This window comes from Sminthopsis crassicaudata, chromosome 6 (assembly GCF_048593235.1).
Source record: "Sminthopsis crassicaudata isolate SCR6 chromosome 6, ASM4859323v1, whole genome shotgun sequence".
Taxonomy (NCBI): domain Eukaryota; kingdom Metazoa; phylum Chordata; class Mammalia; order Dasyuromorphia; family Dasyuridae; genus Sminthopsis; species Sminthopsis crassicaudata.
The window spans coordinates 86243063-86256238 of NC_133622.1; the positions used below are offsets into that span (position 1 = coordinate 86243063).

General features: G+C 36.1%; 1 protein-coding gene across 1 annotated transcript; it reads left to right on the forward strand.

Annotated features, from left to right (window-relative positions):
• The first annotated feature begins 7017 nt into the window (after nt 1-7017).
• Nucleotides 7018-10497, forward strand: LOC141547274 (E3 ubiquitin-protein ligase TRIM17-like). Its single transcript, XM_074275751.1, has 4 exons — nt 7018-7073; nt 7921-8347; nt 8733-8828; nt 10234-10497. The coding sequence occupies exons 2-4, from the start codon at nt 7931-7933 to the stop codon at nt 10495-10497; spliced, it is 777 nt and encodes a 258-aa protein (XP_074131852.1). The 5' UTR covers nt 7018-7073; nt 7921-7930.
• Nucleotides 10498-13176: the final 2679 nt, after the last annotated feature.

Sequence of the window (13176 nt, forward strand, 5' to 3'; positions counted from 1 at the left end):
AGACACTCTCCTTTTCAATATTTAGGATATGAAGTATACCCTAAGGTGCTTACAGTACAAAAACTCTCTTTAAGAACAGAGAAACTAAATACATTAAATGACTTCCAGAAATTGATAGGAGATATCCAATGAATGTGTCCAATGTTAGGCTTGACTATCTATCAATTGCAATCATTATATGATATTTTAAAAGGAGACAGTGCTTTAAGTTCACCACGCCAGCTTACAAAAGAAGCTCAAGAGGTTTTGAGAGAAGTTGAACTGGCTTTATCCAATGTGGTTGAAAGAATCACTCAAAAACCCTTGGAAATATCAGTTTTTGCTACACAAGAGGCACCCACAGCAGTCCTTCATCAAGGAGACAGTGTGATAGAGTGGGTGAATCTCCCAGCACAAGCAGAACAAAGCCTTACTCCTTATCCAGTACTTGTGGCTAGAATTTTATTAAAGGCCATTAAGTGAGCAGTACAATTATCTGGGATAAGAACTGACAAGATATACACCTTTTATACTAATGCACAAGTTAATGTGTGCTGTGAAACCATCTCATTTTATTAGCCATGGCTCCAAATTTTACACATGGATCTCCATTAAAGATAACTAGACTATTACATAATTAACAATGGATTTTTGAAGAAAAGGTTACTAAAGTTCCTCTTAAAGGACCAACTATCTTTACAGATGCATCCAAACATACTATTTGCATTGTATGGTTTCGTGATTTAACTATAAAGAGAGCAGTGAGAAGTCCTTTTCAATACATTCAGCAGAATGAATTGTATGCAATCATTCTAGCTCTTGCTTATTATCCAGGAGACATAAATATAATATCTGATTCAGCCTATTCAGTAGGTGTGGTACAAAGAATTGCCACAGCCCAAATAAAATTTGTAGTCTCCAATATATATCAGCTCTTTAAGCAATTTCAAGAGCAAGTAGGAAAGCATCCAAGTAAGATTTATATGGACTTGATAGAGTTGGGAGGCATTTAGGGTTAGAGTCAGGAGTTGGGAGTCGGGAGTTGGGGGTTAGAGTCCAGGTCCTATTTTTGATGGTAATTCAAAGGCAGATAGATTTCTTACTATGTTAGCCAATACTCATTTATTTCAAGAAGCCCAAGAATCTCATTTTAAATATTGTCAGGCTGCTTGAGTTTTACATTTACAATTTGAAATTACAAGAGAAGAAGCTAGGAACATAGTAAAAGCTTGTCCAGCTTGCCTTCCTGTCCATGCTCCTATACTCCCTACAGGGAATAACCCTCATGGTTTGAGACCTAATGAAATTTGGCAAATGGATGTGACCCATTATAAATCTTTTGGTTGTCTGTCTTATCCATGTTGTGGTAGACACCTTTTCAGGATTCACTTTTGCAATTCTAGCAGCAAAAGAGACAGCTCAAGTGGTCACTGAATTCCTTATACAAGCATTTGCAATTATGGGTGTGCCATAAGCAATAAAAACAGACAATGGACCTGCATATACTTCTAAGTATTTTGCACACTTTTGTGCATAGTATAAGATTTTACACACTACCCTTTAATCCTCAAGGACAGGCAGTAGTAGAGAGGAGAAACAGAGACATTAAGATGCTCCTCCAAAAACAAAAGAAAGTGGGAGTCACGGGTAACCCTAGAGAACTTCTAAATCTAGTTCTTTATACTATTAACTTCTTGATTTTTGACAAAAATGCACTGGCTCCAGCAGACAGGTTTTATAATCTACCAGAAGGGCAGTGTCCAGTGCGAGCAGCTTCACTGTCTTTAGATCATTGCCAGGTGACGTGGAGAGACCCAGAAAGTGGTGAATGGAAGGGACCAGATAGGTTAACTTTGCTACTATCTCCACAGATGGGGAAGGAATCAGATGGGTGCTGATGAGCTGTATTTGCCTTGTCCATCAGAGAGAGATGGAGCAGACCCTTGAATTAAAGGAGAAAACCCAAGAAGCATCGGGTAGTTCCATTGCTGACTGTGCCCACCACTGAAAGAGCCTGGCAGTTATGATGTTTGACTCGAGGACATCAAAAATTTTTGGACTTCAATACTCTCAGGAATGATTGGACTGTTGTAGGACTTGAAAACCCTCAGGAATCATTGGATTCTCTGAGACATGAAGCAATGGACAATAGATTGATTTTGGACTATCTCTTTGCTGCTGAAGGAGGAGTATGTGTTACTGATGTTTACATGCCCTTCTTCTAGGACTTCTGGAAATCTTTTACAACATCATGTTGATTTATATTGTTTGTTATATCACTACTTGCATGTACAATTCATGTTTGTTACACCACATTGAGCCTGTACTGACTGTGGGGAGAGTCATCACTAAGAGCCTCTTGGTAATTGCTAAGTGCTTGTGTAATACCTCCCATGCTGATACGTTTGTGCATACCTGTTTCTAATGAGACCCTTCAGCCCAGAAACCCGCTAGCAATCCCCACTTCCCTTTGGTACTTTTCATCTCCCTTCCTGAGATGTTGGGGGGGTGATTATCTCCTTTTTAGTGCTTTCACCTCCCTTCCTGAGAAGTCAGAGGGGACGTGATCACCTCCTTTTGGGGGGGGTCTCACCTCCCTGAGAAGTCAGGGATGGTGTGATCACCTGTGTTCTAAAACAAAAGAAAGCAGGAGATGTAAAGGGCTGGAACTGAGCAGATGCACTTAGATAACTGAGCACTTAAAGCTAACAACAAATGGACAATAGTCTATTAACATATGCTTGGAGAATGACCCTGCCCAACTATTATGTGCTGGCTTGATTTGTGGGTATAGACAGAGAAGTTTGAGAGGAATCAGAGGGTAGAGTAGAATAAGCAGGATCATTCTTTGGAGGTGGAGAGAGAGAGAAAGGAGGTGTGGAGATTCCTACATCTAATCTCCTGATAGGGATCCCAAAAGAATAAGAATAAAGACTTTTGCTTATCTTGACTCTAGCTGATTCTAATGTATCCAGGGTACTAATGTTGTCATTACATCCTTCCTTATCTCTTTTTAATTAGATCTATTTTTGTTGTTGCTTGATCTGAGATCAGGATCACTACCCCTGCTTTTATGACTTCAGCTGAAACAAAATAGATTGTGTTCTGCTTTCTACCTTTATTCTGTATGTGTCTCTCTGATTTAAATGTGTTTCTTGTGAACAACATGTATCCACTCCCATTTTATGGGAGAATTCATCCCATTCCTAATCACAATTAAAATTACTAACTCTGTATTAACAACCATCTTATTTTCCTTGAATTATATTTTTTTCTTTCTCCCTTTCCCTCCTCAAAAGTGTTTTGCTACCACCACCTCCCTCAATCTGCCCTCTCCTTTTAAAGGCTCTCCCCCTTTCTTATCCTTTTCCCCTTCTACTTCTGTTCTCCCTTCTGTTAGCCTCCCCCTTTCTCTTTTCCTTTCCCCTCCTACTTCCCTATTGGGTGAGACAAGTTTTTCTATTGATCTAAATATATCTGATATTCTCTCTTTGAGCCATAGTTGATGGAGATTAAAATTCAAACAATAATTCCTCTTTCTTTTTTCCCTCAAGGAAGTACATCTGTTTTGCCTGTTCATGTGATGTAATTTACCCTGTTTTACCTCCCCTTTCTGTACTATCATGACTAGCTCTCTGGAGGATCTTGGTACCAGCCCCAAGCCTTTGATCTTAGAAGAGGAGTGGATGCAGGGACCCACATGGATGGTCAAATATGGAGTCTGTTTATTTCAAGTTCTGTCAGCCTTAAATACCTTAGTACAATTACATCACCACAGCACACTGAGCATGTGCCAACTATAGTATAATTATATCACCACAACACACTGAGCATGTGCTAAGTATAGTATGACTACATCACCACAGCATGCTGAGCATGCACTAACTATAAGCTCCTTGATATAATTATGTAAATCCCTTATTGCATATATGTCTGCTTCAAGTAGACCACAGGTTGTCAAACCCCCCTGACTTTTCAGGAATGCTGAGATGCCCCCAAAGGGAGATGAGAGCCAACCAGACATTGTCAGTAGGTTCCTTCTGGGCTTAAGGGTCTTATAAATACCAAGAGTTCCCACAGTGTTAGTGGCCTTCTAGATTCTTCCTCTTCTTCAAGTACAATCTCTTCCTTCCCCCTGCTTTCTTTTTCATATCATCACAACAAAGTCAAATTATACCTACACCCTTTAAGTATACCATTACCAAAGGTACAATTCTCAAGTGACAAAGTTATCTTCCCATTTAGTGATGTACACATTTTAACTTTTTTAAAAGCATAGTTTTTTATTCTTTCCTTTTTCCTTTCTTATTTGGGTTCTGTATTTGAAGATGTTTAGCTGGGGTCTCAATAAAAAAAGAATTAAAAGTTCCTTATTTCATTGAATATCCATTTTTTTTCTCTGAAATATAATGCATAATTTTTCTGTATAATTGATTCTTGATTGCAGTCTAAGCTTCTTTGTCCTACAGAATATCATAACCCAGGCCTTCGGTCCTTTAAAGTGGAAGCTGCTATAACCTGGGTAATCCTGATTGTGGCTTCTTGATATTTTAATTTTCTCTTTCTGGCTGCTTACAATATTTTCTCTTTCATCTGAGAATTCTGAAATTTAGCCCCAATATTCTTTGTGGTTTTTGTTTTGCAGTCTTTTTCAGGAGGTTATTGGTAGATTCTTTCAATGGCTATTTATTTTGTTTTTTTATTTTATTTATTTATTTATTTATTTTGCTCAGGCAATTGGGGTTAAGTGATTTGCTTGAGGTCACACACACACATGAGGAAGTGTTAAGTGTATGAGCCCAGATTTGAATTCAGGTCATCCTGACTTCAGGGATGGTGCTATATTCATTTCACCATCTAGTTGCCCCTCAATGGCTACTTTGCCCTTTGGACCTAGGGCATCAGGCCAATTTTCCTTGATGATTTCTTGAAAGATGTTGTTTAGCCTCTTTTTGTTCATCCTGGTTTTCAGGTAGTTTAATAATTCTCCCCTGAATCTATTTTCCAGGACAGTTGTTTTTATGTTGACATATTTTCTTCTTCTTTGGTTTTGTTTGATTCTTCATATTTTATTGAATCATTGACTTCCATTTGTTCAATTCTAATTTTTAGTGAATTTTCTTCAGTGAGCCTTTTTTTAACCTCCTTTTGCATTTGGCCAATTGAACTTTTAAATGAGTTGTTTATTCATTGATTTTTTTTTCTATTTCACTAATTTTATTTTTGCATAGTTGTTCTCTTTTTCCATTTCACCAATTTTGTTGTTTGAGGAGTTTTTTCCACTTGCCAAATCTATTTTTAAAGGAGATATTTGTTTTCAAATAATTTCTATATTTCCTTTTCCAACTTTCCTGCAAAACTCTTGTTTCCTTCCCCATTTTTCTTCTGTTTTAAGATCTTTATTGAATTCTTCCAAGAGAGCAATTTGAGATATAGACCAACTCATATCACTCTTTGAAGTTTCATCTGGGGGAGTTTTGCCTTTATTGTGCTCAGAGTTTGAGGTCTGTTCTTCCCTATCTCCATAATAGTTATCTGTGGTCAAAGCTCTTTTTGCTCTTTTGCTCATTTTTAAAGGTTGAGGTCTGCTTCTAGGGCAAAGGGGAGATTATCCCTAGCTTCTTCTATAGTGGCAGGGGTTTTATGCTGCCCTGGGACTGAAGCTGTGAGTTTCCTTCCTTTGCTTGATGGGTGTGGCCAAATCCTCCTCAATAATCTGGGGCTCAGGAGCTCACTATTTGGCTTCTGTAGTTGCACTGGAGGTCTCACAGCTAGTCTGGTGATTCCCTTGCTTCTGAACCAGGGAAGAATAGCCCAAACTGCTATATTTTGGCAGGAAGCCTTCCACTAAATTCCCCTGAGAAGGAGGCCTCTCCACCTTGGGCCTTCCTGGTCTATACCTGCAATGGGCTAGGTCCCCCCTTCTTGCTTGAGAAAGACATTTCCAGAAGTTCTTCCAAAATATCTTCTGCTAGAAATTTGTTGCACTCCAATTATTTGAGGATTCTGTCAGTCTAAAATCATTTTAGAGCCTTGATATGTTGTTGTTCTGAGGGAATCTAGGAAGAGCTCAAAAAAAGTAGACTTGTCTACTCTCAGCCATCTTGGCTTCACCCCCAAGTTCCATCTCTTGAACAAAAAATGCTAGGACATGATTGATAGCATCTTACTGGCCACAAGGAATTTTCAGTAAGTCAAGGAAAATGAGAAATCTACACAAAATCGCTTTATTAATATATAATCTTAAATATGACATTTGGGAGCAAAGAATAGGATAGTTTGAGGAAGGAGAAGTAGGAATCTGAAGCAACACATTTCTCAAAATAAATTTTTTCTACCTTCTTTTTGTATGCTCTTGTTCTTCTGTAGACCCACTTTAGCTTCTCCCCAGAAAGCCATGCCATCAAAGGAGACATTTTAAAATACCATTCTTATTGTCAACAACATGTACAATGAAACATGAGTACTTTGCACCTAGTAGTCACACCTGATGAATTTAAAAGCAAGACAACTCTGACCTCATGTGTAAACACCACTGAGAATTAAAGCCCAGCATTCTATGAAAAAGACAAATATGAGAATTCAGTAAAAAGAGAGAAGCTAGAAGATTTATGAGAACATTGGAATTCTCACTTTTTCTGGGCAGAGTAAAGGAAAACCCAAAATATTCTAACAGCAGTAACCTAAAAACTTTTCAGGCTGAGTGTAAGGAAAAGAGATACTACTAACTCTCTTGAGAAGAATATCTGAGAAAGAAGGAATGAAAAGTAATTTTCACTAGGAATTGAGGGACAATATTACTGTGGTCTGAAAGGCTTAGGTGAGAATACCATAGTGAATGGAAACTCATTGCCCTTCAAAATAACAAAAGTGACAATTCAGGTATAAGAAGTGAAAAGCACAATCAAATCACAGAAATGACATCTTTTGTGGGTGGAGTAGAAGGAGGAGCTAATCAAAGGAAGACATATAAAAAGAGTCCAGCAACTTAGTCTTACAATTGACTCTTTTAAGACTTTTTTCTTCTAGAGCTCCAGGGAAAGAGTTAGACCTATTTATCCTGAAAGTAATATTGGAGGAGAACAGAATCAAAGGTAAGTTTCTCATGGGAAAATATTTATGCTTCTCCATAAACTTTATGGAATGTCATTTCAGTCCAGTAAAAAGAATAGTAAATTTGAGAGGGGACAAAAATGAGAATTAGAGAAAAAAAAATCTGTATTAAAGAGGTGCTTTGGGTTGATGCTATGAGTAGTGGGGAGAGAACTTAAGGGTACAGAGATGATGAGTTGGCATTGTTGTTGCCTTATTGTCATATTAGATAAGAAATAGGATTGTTCCTGAGCTTTTAAAATGAGATTGGTTATACTTAAACCACTCAAAAAAGTTGTAAGTTTGGCTTAATAAGAGACTTTCAGTAGTATTTAAAAGGAATCAAAGATGATTCTTCAGAATAGGCTGTCTCTGAAGTGTGGCTTAAGAAGAAGAGGAGTTTTGGAAATAGTAAAAAGCAATACCCCATCACCCAGGTTCCTTATAGGTGAGAGCTAAGTTTCATCACTGGGTATATGTTTCCCTGATCTGCTCCCTGGGAACAAATTTATCTAATACAAATATATCTATTTGTTCTTTAGTCTTTACATGATGAGTAGGGGTGAGACTCCCTGTAAGATAGGCATTTTATGGATTTTGCCTATAAGATAGACTTGATGTGGATCTCTGAGTTACACAACTTTTGATTCCCTGGTTTTATTTGAAAGCAGACATATTTCGGATGTAGGATGCATCTGCTCAGGATATGTGATGGATAAGAGACAACCTCTTTTGTAGACCCTCTATTGCCTCTGATTCCCTGAAATACAACATATAGAAAAGTTCTGAGATGCCTTGGATGACACAGCAATGCCATGGTCAAAATTGTCACTCACTCTTTCTCCACAGGTCTAGGAACATGGATATTAAAAGCTTAGTTGAAATGCTCAAGGAAGAGCTCACTTGCTCCATCTGCCTGGATTATTTTACTGACCCAGTGATTGCCAAATGTAGCCATAGCTTTTGCAGAGAGTGTCTTCTCCAGTGCACGTGGGAAGGTGATGACACATTTTCCTGCCCAGAATGCAGACAACTCATCCAAATCAGCAATTTGGTGCGCAGCCCAAATCTGGAGAAGTTTTCTATGGCTGGCAAAATAATCAGTCCTCATTTGCTTCAGAGCATGATGGTCTTGGCCACCTGTGATCAACATTGGGAAAAAGAGAAGTTCTTCTGTGAGGAAGACCAAAAATTCCTCTGTGAATCTTGTTCAATTACCCAAGAACACAAGGATCACCGAATTCTTCCCTTGGACAGAGTTATTGCTGAAAGCACAGTAAGAGTAGTTTGCTCGCTCTCAATCCCTGCCACAGGAGATATAGTACTTGTTCATCCAATTATCTTTCTAGCCATATTTTAAAAGTAATTCAACCTAATGGGTACAAAGGAAATCTAGAGGCCTCACATTTGTATACAACTCCCTTATTTTTACTGACCTTCCAGATCCTTTTTGTCTCAGTGTTCTCATCTTTAAAATGGTAGTGATAAGAATAACCACCAACTTTTGTTTATTATGAGGTTCCAGTGGAAAAGTTCCATTGATATCCTTAAAGGGGTAATCATATTTTAATCTTAAAGGGGTAATCTAGCAGAAGTTCTAAAACAGATGTGTGTTTTTGGTCTAGAACAGAGATTTGACTAAATATTTGTTTGACTTGCAGGAGATACTCCAAGCAACATTGAATATATTACAGGAAAAACAGGAGCAATTTAATATTGCATTCAGATTTGTGAGAGAAAAAGAAGTTTATATTAGGGTCAGTATCCTTTTCTTGATGAAAAGGGTATGAGATATATTGTTCTTTGAAGGCTTTTCTCCCTTAAAAAAAGAGTAAATAATGAAAATGGGGAGACAATAGTGTTTTTCCTTTTTCTTTCATGCACGGAACAGTTTTATATCAATGATCAAATGATGAAATATACTGTCACTCTTTTGAGGAATAATTTGAAACCTAATAATAGTAGAAGAACATTGGTTTCAGGTAAACTGGCAGATTATATACATGAAAGTTTCCAGACAAGATTTGGGTATTTTTAGTAATAAAAAGATTTCTAGTACATTTCTGATCTTTTTTTCCTTTACACAATATCATTCCATCACTAACTACTCTTTTAGAGAAGGTCCTTGGAGAAACACTATATCTAAGAAAGGCTGAAGTGGAAGACATAGATTCTGTAGCCAGAAAAGTTGTCTGGTATCATAATCTAACCTTCTCAGATGACCAATCCTATTTAATAAGAAGCACAAATATTGGTCACTAACCCTTTCCATCATAGACTTTCCATTTCTTTCCTTTATCTTTATTTTTATTAATTAATTTTAAACTTAAATAGCAAATAGGAACAGAAAAATAACATTGCTGTGTTCTCAGTGGAACATGAGAAGATTCAGAGTATAAAGAATTATATTTCAACGTCAAGAAAGCCTATATAAGTTCAACACATTGTGTTCAGAATTGTACATTTTTTCTTGTTTCCTTGTAAATTTTCTTTTATTGTCTGCTGTGTATCTTTTACTTTTATTTTTTTCCTCCTTTTTCCCATCTTGGTCTTAAGAAAAATTTTTATACACCCAGACATTTTCACATACACATACTTAGATATGTGTAATTATGTACATATATACACATTGACATTTATATGCATCATTACATACTAATTGATGTTCTTGACATATATTATAGCTTTCTTATTTTTCTCTTTTGTTTAAGTCTATTTTAGCTTTAACTTTGTGATCATGATTACCATTTTTTTATATAACAAATTCTATTCTTGATCTTTATTTTGTGCTTGTATCTCTTTTTTATATCTCTTACTTTCCATCCCTTGTGACTTCTCTATTTTATTTCTACCTGCTACCTTGTCCTCCTATTACCTAACATCTCCCTTACTCCAACGATCCCTCCTTTGTCCTTTGCTCCCCCATCCTATCCATCTTTGTTCCATTCAAATTGATTTACACATCTTTCTATATCTAATTTCTTATTTTATTCCCTTACCCTTTTATTGCTTTATGAAATTAAAATACTTTTATTCCCATTTAAATGATATCTGAGGTAAGCAGGGTTCCCTATAAAAATTTCAAGTCTTGCAAGTTCATTATTATTATTATTATTTTTTTATTCAAGATTATGCTTAACCTACTAATTTCCTTTGGGACAGGAGATTGCTTATGTTCTTGAAGAGTCAATTAGAAATGAAAATAAGAAAATTCACCAATTCTTATGGGATGAAGAAGCTCTTTATCTCCAAATACTAAACAAGGAATCCAAAGAATACCTGGAAGAAATGGAGGAGAAGACCAAACTGACCCAACAAATCCAGAATATGCAGCAAATGATATTAGAAATAGAGAAGAGATTAGATAAGAATCCCTTGGAAATGCTCCAGGTGATTATGCAAAACATTTACCTACTATTGCTTTAGAAATGAACTGAAAGAATATTGTCTGTCTCCTATAGAATACTAAGAGAAGGACCTCAGGACCATTTTATAGAGTGGTTTTTGGGGCAGCTCCTTGGTGTAGTGGATAGAGCACTAGCCCTGAATTCAGGAAAACCTGAGTTCAAATGTGGCCTCAAACAGCTGTGTGACCATAAGCAAATCACTTAACCCTGATTGCCTCAGCAAAAAAAGAGTGGTTTTCAATGGTTTCTCAAATGTATTTGACTTCTTATGAACAAGATTGGGTGTTAATCTGCTATAGCTAAACTGTATTTAGCAGAGATTCTTGAAGGCCAGGTCATTTCAGCGCAAAAGCTAGTTATGATTTTTGGTACTTATCTCATATTGGCTTATATTTAAATTTGAAATCATGTAAACAAGCTTGAATCTCCTGATTTTTCCAGAGTAAACATTGACTGCATGTAGATCAAAGTATAGTTATTTTCACCTCTTTTTGCATGCTTTTTCTTTCTCTAGTGTTGTCCCTTTTGATCTGATTTTTCTTGTGTAGAATGACAAATATGGAGACACGTTTAGAAGAATTGTGTGTTTAACCTCTATGGGATTTCTTGCTGTCTTGGGAAAGAGAGGGAGAAAAATTTGGAATAGAAGATTTTGCAAAGGTGAATGTTTAAAATGATCTTTGCACGTATTTGAAAAATAAAATAAAAATCTAAAAACGAAAGAAAACATCACCTTTCTAGTGAGGATAAGTGTGGGCTTCTTACCTTCTTTGAGATTTGGTGAGACAATACTTGAGCAATTAGTCTCACTACAAAAAGTCTCCTAGAAATGAACCCCAGTTTTGAGTTTCTGGATTTTTTCTAAATCCACTTGTTTAAATCATGTCTCTTTCGTCTCAGAACCTACATTTCCCACACACACCAATCATCAGAAAGGGTGACTACTAGTCTTTTAGACTCACTACTCCATTTCCAGCTTCCTCATTAACTGTATTCTCATTCAGGCAAGCAAAAGTTTTAATAAGCTTCCTGTGTAAATTTAAATGAGTTTCTATGTAAGAGAAGGAGAAGTAAGGGTAGGGTAGCATGATATCACTTTCACAATTCACTCCATCTTTAGGAGGGAGGCAGATGCATGAGGCTAATCAAAGAGCAACCCAAAGCTAATTCTAAACAATTCTACTTTGGAAAATAATTCTGAAGGCATGCTCTAAATATTGGGAGATATGCCTGGGTTCTTTGAGAAAGAGAATATTATATAAATAAACTAAGGAGCAGGATACTAAATTTCTCTTTTTTTTCTCCCTTCAGGATATGAAAGATACTCTGGCAAGGTAATTTTCTATTCTGTGTTTAACTAATTCAGAAGTACACAAAATCTGTGTGGGAATCAGATTATCTGAAGGGATTCATTGGGGTATGTAGTCTGCTGAAACATAATGAAATATTTCATCCAGATAGGGCTCTGGAACTCTGTATAGAACAAAGTAACCAAATAGAACTTCTTTGTAGGAATGAAGAGATACCAAACCAAAACCTAGAGATTGGTTACCCTACCAGGAGCATCTGCTACATCACTGGCTTGAAAGAAATGCTCGTGAGCTTCCAGAGTAAGTAATATCTATCCCAATTAACATTTGAGAAAGTGCCAGCAGTTCCCATATTGTTTGAAATGGATTTTCTTGCTATGTTCTACTAGCATGGACAAATGACCTTTTTCCTCAGTCCCTGATATTGAATATGCATAATTTCAATTCTCACATGAATACTGAGAAGCTTTCCAATTTTCCCCTTTGATATCTCAACAGGCCTGAATGGTCTTACTTATTTCATTCATTAGCTTAGCTATTTTTCTAAATGATTGAACTATTGCACAGAGTTGTAATAGCAATCAATTCTTATGTCTAATATTTCATGTAAGTACCAGCTTTGAATTGTTTTTGTCTTACTATCTTTGACCATTTGATATATGTGAAAATAAACTTTAGAGTTTCAAGATTAACTTGTCTAGTTATGTATTTTTTGAATATTTCTATTGATTTTATGTTTTTTTTTCTTTGAGTTTATTCATACAATGTAACCAGTTCAATTGTGGAATGGCTCTTAATATTTCTCAGAAGTCTATATGGATTTTGCATGCTATGCTATGGTTTGTGATGACTCATAGGAAGGATACTCATGTTGTGAAAAGAAACAGAAAAGAAGTAAAAAAATGAATATAGAAAAAAATGGTTCAGCCTGCATTCAGTTTTCATCAATTCTTTCTTCAAAGATAGCATTTTTCATGATAAATGTTTCATTATTTTATTGGATTACTGTTTTGCTGAGAAAACTTGTTCATTCTCTGCATTAGGAATACTTAACTACTCAGTTCCTCTTCTATTGCATAAGTTTTCCCATTGGGTAGTTTGTAAACATTTTTGGGAGGAAGGATTTGTCTTGAGTTTTCTCTGATACTTTATTCCTAGTTCTATTGTTGTATAGGAAATTAATTAAAATACTCCTGATTTTTTCTCTAAGGAGAATGGAATAGAAGAAACAGTTTATAATATAAAGAGCCAATAGAAATGATGATAATTTTCTTGAGAAAGGTTATGATTTATTCTGAGAGTCATAATCAACACTTTGTTTAATAAAAAGAAGACTAGAAGCTATAGCTCTAGATAAGGAAGAAAAATTCAACTACCTATGAAGCCAT